Raw genomic sequence first — 16,471 nt, forward strand, 5'->3', positions numbered from 1 at the left:
CAGCCCTGAAGATGGTTTTCCGTGGTTTCCTATTTTCACACCAGGCAAATGCTGGGGCTGTACCTTAATTAAGGCTACGGTCGGTTCCTTCCTATTCGTAGGCTTTTCCTAGCCCATCGCCGCCATAAGACCTATCTGTGTCGGTGCGACGTAAAACCAAAAGGAAAAAAAAAAGAAATAGAAAGATATTAAAACAGGATAAAATTAAACTCTTTTGAATGTCATAATTACCTTACTTACACTTAACAAAGGGTGTGTGAGGCATGGGCTAGGAGTGGAAAGGTAGCGGCCATGGCCTTAATTAAGGTTATTTGCATGGTGTGAACATTTTAATAATGTTATTGGCTTTACGTCCCACTAACTACTTGTATGGTTTATGGAAACGCTGAGATGCCGGAATTTAGTCCCGCAAGAGCCATTTAACGTGCCCGTAAATCTACAAACACGAGGCTGACGTAATTGAGCACCTTCAAATACCATCGGACGGAGCCAGGATCGAAGTTGGGGTCAGAAGGCCAGCGCCTCAAACGTCTGAGCCACTCAGCCCGGCGGTGTGAAAATGTGAAACCACGGAAAAACCATCTTGACGGCCGCCGACAGTGGGGTTTCGAACCCACAATCTCACAGCTGCGCGCCCCTAACCGCATGAACAACCCGCTCGGTCATTCCAGTTCATTTAGGGCCGGTTTTATAAAGGCCGCTGAGCGAAGATTAATTTAGAGCCTAGTTCAAGAAATTAACTGAGATTACAACTTAGTCGTGTTGTATTTACTGTAGAGTGATCAGACGTCCGGATTTCGCGGGTTTCCGCCTATCAATAATACACTGTACCGGTAAATGTTCCGCAGTTAACGGAGCATAAGAATGATCTAGGGAAGCACGGTGTTTATTGGAGCATGTACAGAGAGGTGCCTATCTTTTGAATAATTATTATAATTCAAAACGGCTAGCTTTATTTTTTTAAATATTGAAGCTTGTTTCCCTTGGTTTCACCGATCACACTGGAGAATAGCATGATAATAATTCAAAGTAAATTTCAAATGTTTCCTTCCTGGGTAATGTGTCTTTCTTGACGTAATAATTCAAAGTATTTTATATGATTGAATATTAACCTTAAATTAAGTCTTTTCTTGATGTCAATATAATGCTCGAAATTGATAATCACCTCAAATATTAATGAAAGTAAATTTTTAGATTTCATTCTTGAAGTAAAGAAAGTGATGCATAATTATTGCCCTAAAAGTCCTTCTAAAATATGAGCAATTTCAATGTTTGTGATTGTTCACTTGATCCTTAAAACTATGAAAATGAAAACCTACAACCTATTTTCCAGTCATTGACCGGGTCAGGGATGTAACGAATGAAGCAGATATAGGCTATTAGTACGATGGGGTCGCCACTCCCAAAGTGATTTATTAATGACTGATAGATGCTATGAAATGAGAAGGGAGAGTGTTGCTGGAATGAAAGACGGCAGGGAAAACCGGAGTACCCGGAGGAAAACTTGTCCCGCCTCCGCTTTGTCCAGCATAAATCTCACATGGAGTGAAAACCTACAACCTATTTTCCAGTCATTGACCGGGTCAGGGATGTAACGAATGAAGCAGATATAGGCTATTAGTACGATGGGGTCGCCACTCCCAAAGTGATTTATTAATGACTGATAGATGCTATGAAATGAGAAGGGAGAGTGTTGCTGGAATGAAAGACGACAGGGAAAACCGGAGTACCCGGAGAAAAACCTGTCCCGCCTCCGCTTTGTCTAGCACAAATCTCACATGGAGTGACCGGGATTTGAACCACGGTATCCAGCGGTGAGAGGCTGACGCGCTGCCGTCTGAGCCACGGAGGCTCCTTAAAACTATACTGGCTTTTAATGATTTACGTTCCACATTTTTCAGAAATAAAGTCAGTATGGACTGTTTCACTTGATGAAAGGGACTGTTTAAATTAGCACTGGGTTCATATCACCTGAATGTCCAAGCTGGAAGATGTTGATGCTGAAATGTTGTCATCACCATAGGCTCATTGAAGCACGATACCTCGCTGACCCTTAGAACCACAGAACCAGAGAACTATAGGACCACCCTTCATCGATGTTATCACGTTCCAGAAAAAGTTCGTGTCACTCACGGCGATCGTTCATAAGGCGTAATATGAGTGCTAATTTAGATTGCTGTCAGGATTTCACGCATTCACTTAAGTAACAGAGGATGACTATACGAAACGCATGAAAGTTTAATTGACTTTATGGCTTTGAGCGACCTACACAGTTCACTTGTTATATTGGAAAATGTTAAAAGTATTGGAGAACTCTATCTCACAGTCCAAAGTGCCGGAAAGTGTCGGAAATGTCACACAGTCTGTAATGCACAAATACGTAAAATGTCTATGTTTCATGAAGTAGAAGTTAAATAAAGTAAACTCATACCGTGACGTAGTATTGCTCACTTTCTGTTTAAACTTAGAGTTGCACTTAAAAAATAAGGTAAAGTGTTTTCTAGATAATTAAATACTGTCTCTAGAAAACTATTACAGTTGGTAACTCCGAGGCTAAGTTCATGAAACGCACTTTTGGAAGGAACCACAAGTTCGTTTATGACCGCACTAATTCTATTTACACGGCGATAGCATTTCGTATTATTACAGGGGCGTAGCCAAGGGGGCTGGGTTTACATGGGGTTAGACACCCTCCCCCCCCCCCCCCAAGGAAGTTCTACAAAAGAAAATAAACGGAAACTTACAATAAACGAGTGAAAGTCGACTCATTGGGTTGACTCTTTGAACATTCACAGAGACATATCAGATGTAAGGCTTTTCAAGCGTTTGCTCTATTAACCTTAAAAGCCTTACATCTGATATGTTTTTGACATGCTCTATTGGTGAAAAATATCTAATTCCCTCCATGGGAATTTAGAATTTACCATTCGGAATTGCTAGGCGGGCAATAATTCCATTGTGGAGACCTCCCGAATGCAGTTATCAGACTGTGCCTCATATAGAATATAGGCTTCTGATAAGCTCACCTGCATACACCCAGCGTCAGTGGGTAGGGTCTGACACATCCCACTCTGACGAGTCTAGTGTCAGACCTAAGACGAAACGCTGGTTAATAGAGCAAACGCCTGATAAGCCTAACATCTGATATGTTTTTGACATGCTCTATTGATGAAAAATATCTAATTCCCTCCATGGGAATTTAGAATTTTCCATTCATTCACAGAGACATAATTGTAAAAGCAACAGATCTCTTGAATCTATTTTCTAAGAAGCATCAAAATTTGGATTTTAGATTGTAAACTGAACATACCATTCGCTGTAAAACTGTTGACCTTGATCCTATTGTTCTCCTGTATGTTAATGGAAGGTTTTGTAGTTTACTGCATTCTGAATATCAACATTCACTTGTAGCAGTGTCCTTATAAAGACACTCATGCATGCGCACACCACACATTCACAAGCACCTTCATGATGTTCTGCCATAATTTTGTCACTATAACCCCCACCGCTATCGGTCGATCCTGGCTACGCTACTGACTTCTATAGTATCATGCTCGTATATCCACTGTCGAGTAACTAGGATAAAAATTAAATAGTTATGTAAATAACGTCCGCGTCTGTGGTGTAGTGGTTAGCATGATTACTTGCTACCCCCGAAGTGGGAGGGGGGAGGTCGATTCCCGGCTCTGCTACATTTGAAATGTAGTATCGAAGGCTGGAACGGAGTCTACTCAGCCTCGGGAGGTCAACTGAGTAGATTCCTACCTCAGCCATCCTGGAAGTGATTTTCCGTGGTTTCCCACTTCCCCTCCAGGCAACTGCCAGGATGGTATCTAACTTAAGGCCACAGCCGCTTCATTCCCACTTCCAATCTCCCCATCAACCACGAGGCCCCTGTTCAGCATAGCAGGTGAGGCTGTCTGGGTGATGTACTGGTCCTCCTTTACAGTTGTATCCCCTGACCCAAAGTCTCACGCTTCAGGAAACTGCCCTTGAGGTGGTAGATGGGATGCCTCGTTGAATCTGAGGGGAAAACCAACCAAAATGAGCGAGACAAAAATAGGGAAAAGTGTAAACGGCGCAGAGTACAGTCAATTTGCGTTCACACATACGTACGATAAGGGTTTACGCGTCCTCCAATAAGAACGGTTCTTGAAAATATTTAAGGTCACTACAAGGAATCGAGGCACTTCTCGAGAGTTCTGTTCCGGGAGACCATTCTAATTTGAGGGTGTGTAACGAACACATGCGTTAACCGATGGAAGTCATTTTGTGCTGAATGTATTGAACGAAGTAAGTTAAAACACATTTAAAGAGTTATAACATTAATAACTGTGATATAAAATTACAAAAGAGTAAAACATTTGACAATGTTCTGGCATATGGAGAATATTGGCGCATGCAAAATTTCAAGAAAGGACAATTGGACGCCATTAAGCAGAAATGATCCAATCGTCAAAATTATAAAAAGTCGGTTAATGGCATTTTTGGTGTGGTTTACCTTCGCCTATTTTTAAAATCAAAGGGAACCAGCCCTAAATCCATTCATTACTAAATAATATTCTTGTTAGAAAATGTTCTCGATATCAAGTGCAGCATTTCTATTTCAGTCACCCGTGCAAATCGAGGCGCAAGAGCTCCGTGCACTGTGCATCGGTTCCACTCGGCTCAGCTCGGACCAACGCTTCGTCTCTGGGCTACTCGGCTAAACTCGGCTCGGATTTGGAGCGCTACGGAACAAGTGAAGAAGAGGGAGAGAAGCGGAGCGAGCGAGACAGGGGTGGGGAAAGAGAGAGACGGTGCTATAGCTCCAAATCGAGGAGGGGGGTCTGCACTCTGGGCAACCAAGCGAAGTCGTCTTTTGCACCGTGCACAGTGCATGCACCAGGCGTATGCACCCTGAGAGGCCCTGCTCTACCCAATGGTTTATTTATATGAACTTCTTTTATCCATTTAATTTCAGTTCAAAGGACCCTTTAGTTCAACTTTGACTTCAGTTTTCTCAGGTTGGTTCCTTTCTGATTAATGCTATTCAATTAGAGGAAAGAGCATCTTATGGCATTCTAAAATGCTGTTATTACCAGTGCCGAACGGAACAGTTTCAGGAAAAACATTATAATATGAACTATTGTATTTCTTCCATTTATTTTTAAAATAATGATTAAAACTGGAATAAGAGTAATGGTGTGATTTTATAGAGAGAGTATTCAAACTACAGCCTTTATATCAAATCTCTCTATTTGCATGATGCACTCACGTGAAATAAAACTTACGGTCGTGTTCCGATACAGCCTATCTTTCCCCTCTCTTTTTATGCGGGTACCATTCATAACGCCATGGGATTTTTCAGTGTAAATTCCCAACCTGGGATCCCCTGGCATTCAAACCTCGACCATCTAGGGGGTAAGCTAATAGCTAAGCTACTACGCCAATCACGCCCACATGCCAGATGAAGAATAGTTCTCATGGATACTGTTAATTTTGGAAAGAAAATCGGTTATTCTACAAGAGATTGTATTTAAGGGGAGATGGGAAGAAATAACAGACATACGAGAGAATGAAATACGTTTTATTCTAAACACATAACTTACAGCAATACAATGTACAGAACGAGCTATACTACACGGTGTAAACGATGAGATGGAGAGGGGCGCTAGTGTTGGTGGTGACCATGATTTATGTCGCTCTTCTTCCGTGCCTGAAACAAGACCATGTACAGCATGACAGAACAGGATCTGGAAAGATGCAACCACATCCTAATTATAGCAAGTACAGCAACATGCTCTACACACAAACTCAACTTTCTGCATGCACCTCAGGCATAGTTCAGTACCAGCTTATCGACAAAATAAAAATGTAAAAAACAATGCAGTCACGGATTAAGGATACAGAACAATGGTATAAGTGCGGAATGCAGGTGCGAGTGCTGCTGAGTGATACGAGTGTTGCAGTGGTCGTTTCCACAAGTGTGTTACATACAATTTTTCTACGGAAGTTCAGAATCAGAGTCTTCATATTTTATTTGGGGCACCACTCTCTGAAAAGGTGTGTATTAGATAAAATAATACACAATTCCAAAAGGCAGTCACTTCTGAATCAGGTTTGTTGTCTTGATTATAGAAGTATCTATTGTTGATATAAATAACAGTAGAACATTAAGAAGCGTACCCGGCTTCATGGCTGGGTGGTTACAACAGGAGGTACCGCACGGTGAAAGTATCGAAGTAATACAAATGTACTGTAATGTCATTGAAATGTTTCATACAGTATGAATAGGAAATACTGAACATATGCAGGGTGGTATATGAGCATCAGAGGGTTGGCCATCCTGATAAGTCATTTGAAAAAAAATAATTCGATACCTCACTAAAGTTAACCAATCAGGTCACTTTGCTGACGAATTCAAATAGGGTTTGTGAGGCGGTGTTGCTAAATCTGAAAGACCGAGCTCGATAGCTGCAGTCGCTTAAGTGCGGCCAGTATCCAGTATTCGGGAGATAGTAGGTTCGAACTCCACTATCGGTAGACCTGAAAATGGTTTTCCGTGGTTTCCCATTTTCACACCAGGCAAATGCTGGGGCTGTACCCTAATTAAGGCCACGGCCGCTTCCTTCCCACTCCTAGCCCTTCCTTGTCCCATCGTCGCCATAAGACCTATCTGTGTCGGTGCGACGTAAAGCAAATAGCAAAAAAATAAATAAATAAATAAATAAATAAATAAATAAATAAAAAAAAGATCTAAAAGCGGCTTGAGACTGGCACTAATGCCAGTGACACCGGCTGAAACCCACGGCGTGTTTGTGTTTGGTGCTGATTTCTCAGCGTGGTTCTCAAGCCGGTCTTGAATCACCTGCAGATTTAGCAAGATCGCTTCGCAAAGCCCATTTGAACTCGCCCGTGAAGCGATCTGATTGGCTAACTTCACAGTTAATAAAATAACAACAGTGTGGGACATAAAATTTAATGTTTTTTTTTTCAAATTACTGTATTCATTAGTATGGCCAATTCTTTAAAGCACATATACCCTGTTCACGTTGTTTCGGACCACCCTGTATATTTTTATTCTGAGATTCCTCTGTTGTGCAGCTATCCCGGACAAGAATTTTTACTTACAAATGGCGATTTACAATTGACAGTGAAATACGTAAAACATCTAAACAAATATATTCTAAAAACGATACAGGAATTCTAAAACGAGAGAAGAAATTAATTGAAAATGTTGTAACAGATCCTCATCTAGCGATCAGCAACCCAATCACCTCCCACCACTTACTTCCTTGGCCTGTGAATTGTTACCCTCAAACGATACAGTAATGTTGGATCAATAACAAAGCAGATGTTCGGCTTCCTGTAAATGGCCACAATCTCTGCACGCTTGCTGGATCCATCCGTGGAGATACAGTGGGTTTCTTGATAGCCTTCAAATTTGAAATATTCATTATGAACTGTGTTGTGAATTCTGTATTGCTGTCTGCATTTGTAATTAATGAGAACTGTCGTTCCCTAATCCTGAAGATCATGATCTCTGATAACATCTCTCTGTATAAGTCTCCACCCTTCGTAGTCTTCTGCGAAATGTAGTCCTTGTGTCCTTATGTGAGGGATCTTCCAGTTACAGTCTGTTTAAAATGTAGGAGTTCGCCCACCATTCCTCTTCCTAGGGTCATTTCCTAGGATTGTGTGTTTTTCGAATCTACCTTCTCAAGGTCGCATGATCTGATGAAAGAACTGAACAATTATTTATTGGTAAACTACCAATAGCATGATAATGATGCTCATCTCCTTGAGGATGGACTCATTGTTTCGAAATGATCAAGGAATACGAAGCGTTCTTCTCCAGCACCACATTCCAATATACCCTATGCAGTTCTTAAGGTCCATGCTACCGGGCGAGTTGGCCGTGCGATTAGGGGCACGCAGCTGCACTATCCGGTAGATAGTGGGTTCGAACCCCACTGTCGGCAGCCCTGAAGATGGTTTTACCGTAGTTTCCCCATTTTCACACCATGCTGGGGTCATTGCCGCGCTTCCTTCTCACTCCTAGCCCTTTCTTGTCCCATCGCCGCCATAAAAATCTATCTGTGTCGGTGTGCCCTAAAAGCAAATTGTAGTTAAAGAAAAAAAAGGCCACGTTTGAGTACTCTAGAAAAAGACAGAAGACACTATCGGGACTAATCTCATCTTAAGATAAATGGAGTGATTTTTCCCAATATGAGGTAAACTAGCCCCGCGGAGGACAGGAAGTCACCGTGCACTGCACTGCTTTCTCACAACCTCAAGAGAAGAGGAAGTGGTCTGAGGCGAGCAGAATGCAGCGATGTAACAGAAAAAAGGAAATATCTGGTGTCAGTAACGTAACTTACGTCTTGAACATCGTAATTTTAATGCTGACTGCTTGAAATACACAACTGGTCATACATCATAAACAATTCAGTTTCTAAGTTATGAGAAAATATATAACAATTCTAGTTGTCGTTTACGCCAGCCTGTTATAACGTAAACTGAACAGAACATAACACCATTTTCTCTGCAATTTAGAAGAGAGCCATATAGAACCATTTCGTGGACATTTGCCTACATTTTCTGTTTCGTGTTTCTTTTAGTTTATCGATGTAACGCCATCACTTATGCAAATCAGCCAAGTCCTCCTTGTGTTTATATTTGACCTTCAGCGAATCGTCACACTGTAAATTTAATAGTTCCATTTGATACCTGTTACGAACATTGTTGCCATCGATTGAATACGCCATAGCTGGACAATTTGTAACCGAAGGCTGTGTTTGCGATGCTGGTAATATTAGATTAGGAAATGAAGTCTTAAAGGAATTGAATACGGGTCGAACGTTCCCCAAACCAGATTTCCGAGATGCACTTGTTACACAGATAGTATCTATATTCGGTTCGACATATGGACTTACCAAATTTTCATAACAGGAAATAATTATTGCGAAAACCAGAAAATGTTTCTACACTTTGGAGACTCAAGCTTTTGTTTTAGGCTTATTTATTTTCATCTCGTACTTCTTACCCAAGACTCCGTCCATACTATTCAGGAATTTCTCTAGATCTTCTTCAGTCTCAGATAAAATAACAATATCATCGGTAAATCTCAGGGTTTTCATTTCCTCTCCTTGAATTGTGATTCCCTTTCCATATTCCTCTTTGATTTCCTTTACTGCCTGTTCTATATAAACATTGAAAGGGAGGGGGGCAAACTGCAACCTTTCCTCTCTCTTTTCTGGATTGCTCCTGCTTTTTCAAAGCCCTCGATTCTTATCACTGCAGACTGATTTTTATACAGATTGTAGATTCGTTCTTCGTTCTCGGTATCTGATCCCAATCACCTTCAGAATCTCAAATAGCTTGGTCCAATCAACATTATCGAATGCCTTTCCTAGACGTACGTACACCATGTGCGTGGGCTTGTCCTTCTTCATTCAATCCTCTAAGATCAGACGTAAAGTCAGGATTGGTTCACTTGTTCGTAGAATTCCTGTATGCAGCATCTACCTTTCCTAAGACCATACAATCTTCATCATCCTTGCACTTCTCTTTCAGCCATTCTTCCTTAGCTATCTTGCACTTTCTATACCCTTCATTATGTATTCACCTGTATTCTTTTTTGCCCCTGACATTTCTTGCATTCTTGTATTTTCGTCGTTCACCAATCAGGTCTAGTATCTCCTAAGTAATCCATTGAGTCTTAGGTGATCTTTCCTTTCTTCCTAACATTTCTTCAGCAGCCCTACTGACCTCATTTTTCACGACTGTCCATTCTTCTTCTATTGTGTTTTCTTCAGCCTTTTCATTTAGTCCTTGTACAACATGTTCCTTGAAACAATCTCTCAGACTTTCTTTCAACTTGTCTAGATCTCATCTCCTTGCATTCTTTCCTTTCTTCAATTTCAGATAGCATTTCATGACCAACAAGTTGTAGTCAGAGTCCACATCTGCTCCTGGGAAAGTTTTGCAATTCAACACCTAGTTTCTGAATCTCTGCCTAATCATAATGAAGTCTATTTGATACCTTCCAGTGTATCCAGGTCTCATACACGTATACAGTAATCGTTTGTGGTGTTTGAATCAAGTATTAGCAGGGACTAAATTATGATCGGTGCAGAATTCAACCAGCCGATTTCCTCTTTCATTCCTTTGTCCTAATTCATACTCTCCTATTGTATTACCTTCTCTTCCTTGGCCTACCACTGCGTTCTAGTCTCCCATCACGATAAGATTCTCGTCGCCTTTTTACATATTGTATTAAATCTTCTCTCTCTTCATATATTCTTTCGATTTCGTCATCCCCTCCGAACAAGTGGGAATATAGACCTGCACTATTATGGTGGGCATTAGTTTAGTGTCTACCTTGACAACAATAATCCATTCCATATGCTGGTCGTAGCAGCTTACCCGCTGCCCTCTTTTCTTATTCATTGTTAAACCATCTCCTGCATTTTCCCTGTTTGATTTTGTGTTGATAATTATGTAGTCGCCTGACCAAACATCCCTGTTCTTACTGCCAACGTACTGTGCATCTAACTTTAGTCTATCCATCTCCCTTTTCAGATTCTCTAACCTACTACAACGATTCAAACTTACAACATTCCACGCTCCGAATCGCGTACGGTACAAACGTTTTTAATCTTATATTATTATTGAAAACCTACAACCTGTTTTCCAGCCATTGACCGAGTCAGGGATATAATGAAGGAATCATATACCAGGCTATTAGTACGATGGGGTCGCCACTCCCAAAGTGATTTATTAATGACTGATAGATGCTATGAAATGAGAATGGAGAGTGTTGCTAGAATGAAAGATGACAGGGAAAACCGGAGTACCCGGATAAAAACCTGTCCTGCGTCCACTTTGTCCAGCACAAATCTCACATGGAGTGACCGGGATTTGAACCACGGTATCCAGCGGTGAGAGGCCGACGCGCTGCCGTCTGAGCCACGGAGGCTCATATTTTTTTTGATTCATTGTGCCCAACTGTGGAGCGCGTTTGAACTTATTTTGCACATTGTTTCTTCTTCTTTTCTTCTCAATATTTCTTCATTTTTTCACTGTGTTCCTTTCTGCGTGTTTCTGTCCAGCCTGTATTTTTTCTTGTTGGTTTCTCTGCAAATTTATGTTTGTTTACTAAGCTTCTAAATTTCATTCTATCTTGAATGGTTTCGTCCTCAATACCCATTTTGTGTAGATCTTCATGAATTTCTGCTAAGCAATTGTTGCGGATTTTCAGGGTTAGAGCTAGATTTAGAATTTTCTTTGTCAGCCTGTTGTTATCCATTCTGTGTAGGTGTCCGTAGAATTTTAGTCGTCTCTTTCTGATGGTGTCTGTGATTTTTTCTGTGAATTGAAAAAATTCGTGTGGTTTCTTTTTCATCCAAATTCCATTTTCGAACTTTGGTCCTAGGCTCATATTATTATTATTATTATTATTATTATTATTATTATTATTATTATTTCTATTAAATCATGTCAATATCCTCTCTAACTGCTTAGGGGACCACGGTACATAAAGCAAGGCCACAAACATCGAGCGCATGGCTACGTGTCCCGAGTGTTTAGTCTCGTGCGCTCGCAATTGATGAGGGCTTAAGGAAAGTGTGTACGTGCCCTGGGGCAAGTCTTGAGGCTCAAAACGCAAACAGACAGCATTGAGTTCCACTCGGGTCATATATCGTGCCTCCAGTGAATGTCGCTGCTTAGCGGGTTACGACACCGCATGAAATATAGGCCAAGATACAGAATAGAAGTAACCTCTCTCTCCAGCAGAGACATTTTCAGTGTGTTCCATCTGCCCTGAACTAGAGATTAAAGCCTGTTATCGAAGACTGGCAATGTTCAACAAGCGAGGATATTCTTCTTCTCAGTGGCGTACCTAGGAATTGAAAAGAGGGAGGGCTTGTCCCTAACTTACACGCAAGATGTTTGTGGCACATAAATTAGAGCTGGTAGCTTTTGAGGATTCACAAATAACCGGAGATACGTTTAGTTCAGATTTCCATCTCCGTGTTTTCTGCTAATATGTGGGTGTATTTTGTTTTTATTTTTGCGAAAAATCAGAAACCCTTTTTAAAATTCATTTCTAGTTCACTACCAAATTGCACTGATCGACACCAAAACCTATAGCTGATTGAGCTCTCAATGAGCATTATTATGTATAATAGATGTATCGGCTAGGCAGATCTGACTACAATATAAGTTAACCTTTTAAGAGCGGTTGGAAACAGATTCCTTCGATTTGTGATGCCACGTTTAGTCAACAAACATCATGTTACAGATGATAGCAAATTAATAGATTCGTGGAATCGGACGTACGACAAAAATAATATTTTATATGCCACGTAAGGTATGGATTTAAGTTCAATTAGTTCAGTTTCAGCCGGAGTGGCTCAGACGGTTAATGCACTCGCTTCCTGAGCCCAAGTTGGCAGGTTCTATCCTAGCTCAGTCTGGTGGTATTTGAAGGTGCTCAAATACGTCAGCTCCGTGACGGTTAACGGGACGTAAAAAACTCCCACGGGGCAAACTTCCGGCACCTCGGCGTCTTCGAAAACCGTAAAAGTAGTTATTGCATTTACGTCACACTAACATTATTATTGGTTCAGTTTTAGACTAAGATAACATAGACGCAGGGATTATAGATAGACACTGTCGGTAGAAACACAGAAACATGTTTCAGTGTTGCGCTCGTGACATAAGAGATGGATTGTTTCTTCATGCTTTAAATCTGATTAAAATCTGAAAGTGTTTCTATAAGAATGAATGGGGACTTCAATCGGGTTAACACACACACACACACACACACACACACACACACACACACACACACACACCTTCACCTTCTTCTTCTTATTCTTATTCTTGTGGTGGCCCTGACTGAATACGTGTTCCTATATCCGCGCTGAGTTGCCGTGTCGTGGATGTCGAACTGCTGTACTGTTGGAGGTCCAGGATAATTTTATTCGCCCACGTCCATGATTCCCTTTTATGATCATTTTTAGCAGGTTGTATTTGTCATTTCAGGGCATGTAAATAAGCTGCTTTCGGACGTTTTCTGAATGGCAAAACTTCACCCTATTTCCCGGCACGAGGCAGAACCACCCCTTTAGTGTCGTGGTCTACCCAACATTCTGACATACGTCCACAGTTTTTTTTTTTGCCAGTGGCTTTACGTCGCACCGACACAGATAGGTCTTATGGCGACGATGGGATAGGAAAGGTCTAGGAGTGGCAAGAAATCGGCCGTGCCCTTAAGTAAGGTACAGCCCCAGCATTTGCTGGTGTGAAAATTGGAAACTACGGAAAACCATTTTCAGGGTTGCCGACAGTGGGATTCGAACCCACTATCTTCCGGATACAAGCTCACAGCCGCGCGCCCCTAACCGCACGGCCAACTCACCCGGTCGTCCATAGTTCTAAAGCCTACAGTCGCTGCATTGACGAAGGGTTAAGTGTCCATCCTTCGACCCCGTAAAGCAGCACCAATAACCCGACATGCCAACGACTTTCGAATCCGAGATTACGATTGCACATAAGATGTTCGAATTTCAGAAAAACACTTGTTGCAATGCCGATTGTGGTACTTATTTCTACATCCAGCCAGCATCCTCAGTCGGCTTTAGGCGGAGGACGATGGACCGTCACCTTCTTCGTTACTCCCCATAGTGTCATGTCTAGACCACATCATCGGGCGCGTAGGGTCCCCTGGTCGGAGGTCCCCCTCGCCTGCGACCAGAGAGTTCGTCGCTACGCGCCCCGGCCGAAGCTAACATCGACGCTGCAAGATTATTGGCAATCATTCGATCCGGATACCATGGAGGAGGTTTGGGCAGACCCACCCCTGCGGCCCAACATATATCGTATTGAGGAGCTCAGATGGAAATCGGTCCCGTGGGACGTGCGACGACTCTCGAGTGGGCAGCCTCATCGGTTCCGGCACCCCGGACGCCTCCAGTCAGTCTTCCGACGACGGTAGTGACCTTGAAGCTGACTACAGTGAGCCCTGGATGAGACCACGCCCGCCCCCGGAGCCGCCGCCAGGACACCTTCAACACCAACACCAGCCACCGGAAATTCGCCTGCACGCTCCAGTCTCCTACATCTCCGTTGGCGTTGATCTGCCTCATCCGGTTCCCTACCTGGGTACTGCGATGGGTCGTTATGCTACTCGCATAATGACCACTGGGGTCAACCTGTCTTCAGGCCCACACGACAATCAGCCTTGAAGGATCAGGTCATCGAGGACCTTCTGCGACACGACATCATCGAGAGGGGTGAGTGTTCGTCGGCCTTTCCCCTGTTCCCCGCCTCCAAGGAATCAGGGGCGGCGCGGGTCATTTATGACCTTAGCACAGGCATTAGCTTCTATTCCTGCCCATCACTTCGCGTGCAAGCTCGACTAGATCCCTATTGCCCCCCATCCATCACGCAACGCTCGGCCACCACCGTGCAGGAACTTCACTCCCAAGAGTTCGATGTGGGTATCTTTTCAAAATGGCGGGGCTGAGTGGCTCAGACGGTTGAGGCGCTAGCCTTGTGTCCCCAACTTGGCATGTTCGATCGTGGTTTTCCGTGGTTTCCCACTTCTCCTCCAGGCAAATGCCGGGATGGTACCTAACCTAAGGCCACGGCCGCTTCCTTCCCACCTCCTTGTCTATCCTTTCCAATCTTCCCATCCTCCCGCAAGGCGTCTGTTCAGTATAGCACATGAGACCGCCTAGGCGAGGTACTGGTCATCATCCCCAGTTGTATCCCCCGATCCGGAGTCTGAAGCTCCAGGACACTGCCCTTGAGGCGGTACAGGTGGGATCCCTCGCCGAGTGAAAAACCAACCCTGGAGGTTAAACAGATTAAGAAGAAGAAGAAAAAGAAGAATAAGAAGACCTAGATGGTACATGTTCAGTCATGCTTGGAAGTTATTGTCCATTTATTCTTCTCCGTTAATTCCTGATACATGGCATTATGTTACCAAATATAGAATCAATGAAGCCCATCAATTCGTAGAAGCCATTTCAAAAGTTGACACCTCAGACAAAACGTTAGATAGAAACTTTGGACACAAGGTCTGAATGAGGTAACAATGAATAACGTAATGTGAGAGGAAGACATTCCTCAATTTCTTGGTAGACGTTCGTGCTTTAGAACCAATGCGACCGTGGTTATTTTTGAATGATCAGTTCAATAAATGTAAACAATTACAACCCAACAGGGAGGTCTCCGAAGGTAACGTCGGAAGTGGTCCAGTGCTGTAACGTTAGGGTTTGCAAGACCTGCTAATGCAGGTGGGTCCCGGGCTTACTTTCTCTGAAAAAATACATTAATTAATTAATTAATTAATTATACCTGAATGTCAGTCCACTCGGGAAAGGTGATATAACTTTACTTTTTTTCGAATGGATTGAAGAAAAACGTTTTCAGAAATCTGAAGTAGATGAATTCAGGTGGCTGCGTCTAACTATTGCAACAGTAGCTTTATAAAATGAATTTGAAGATGTATCCGTTTAATTCCTAGATCAGGTTTTCAGAAAGGCTCTGAAGAAAGAAATCGCCTTGAAAATCTCTGTAGCTGACTTAACAAAGCTGTTAGTAACAGATGTCAGAGTTGCTAATGTCCTAAACTTACGCACGGCATTTTGTTCGTTTATAACTATTCCTGTTTCTTCTGACGAACGATTATTTTAGATGCTGAAACTTATAAACAACTATTTATGAAGTGGTACGATCCAAGACACACTTATTGAACTCAGCCTCCTCGGCACCGAATGTGAAAGAGCCAGTTCCACTGGCGTCAGGAAAACCACCCGTACAGTGAGTGCCATACCTTTGCATACCAGAAAGAACACGCATGGTCCAGGTTTATTGTGCTAATGTGAATACAGTCAAATATACTTATAAATATTTTATTTCAATCTCTAGCCTAGAATATATTTAACTTTCAAGATAAAATCTAATAATTAATTAATTGTATACTCTTACGTTAATTCTTATGTGGCCTACGCTGATGACGCCCTTCTTTTAATTAAAGCAGATAATGTGCGGGATCTGAAAGTAAGAGCAAATTTGTCTCTTGACATTTTATTTACTTGGGGTTATGATAATAAATTACAATTTAATCCCCAGAAAACGAAGGCCATGCTTGTTACAAGGAGAAGGAAACTAAGAAAGCCTAAAATTAAAATGAATGGATAAAATATCACTATGGAAAATCATATTCTTTATCTAGGAGTTGTACTTGACAAGAAGCTAACCTTCAGGGCCCATTTCAACAAACTACAACAGAAAGGCAGTAAGTTTATGCAAGGTTTAGCTATTGCCCGCGGACCTTCTTGGGGACTAAATTCAGAGGTACTAAGAATTATTTATGATACGGCGTTTGTACCTCTGATATTGTATTGCGTTTCCTCTTTTCGAATAACACTTCAGAAGAAATGGGCTCAGCATAAATTGATGCAAATTCATA

General features: G+C 42.1%; 1 protein-coding gene across 4 annotated transcripts in view; it reads right to left on the reverse strand.

Moving 5' to 3' along the window:
* Positions 1-5,590: 5,590 nt before the first annotated feature.
* Positions 5,591-16,471, reverse strand: part of LOC136877020 (protein big brother) — a 213,039-nt gene continuing 202,158 nt past the window's right edge. Inside the window, exon 7 of one of the 4 annotated variants that reach the window (XM_067150813.2) lies at positions 5,591-5,698. In XM_067150813.2, coding sequence (XP_067006914.1) covers positions 5,654-5,698 — 45 coding nt within the window. In that variant the 3' untranslated portion in view covers positions 5,591-5,653. The remainder of the gene's footprint in view (positions 5,699-16,471) is intronic. The other 3 variants (XM_067150814.2, XR_010860698.2, XR_010860697.2) reach the window with 3 other exon arrangements.

This window comes from Anabrus simplex, chromosome 7 (assembly GCF_040414725.1).
Source record: "Anabrus simplex isolate iqAnaSimp1 chromosome 7, ASM4041472v1, whole genome shotgun sequence".
NCBI lineage: Eukaryota > Metazoa > Arthropoda > Insecta > Orthoptera > Tettigoniidae > Anabrus > Anabrus simplex.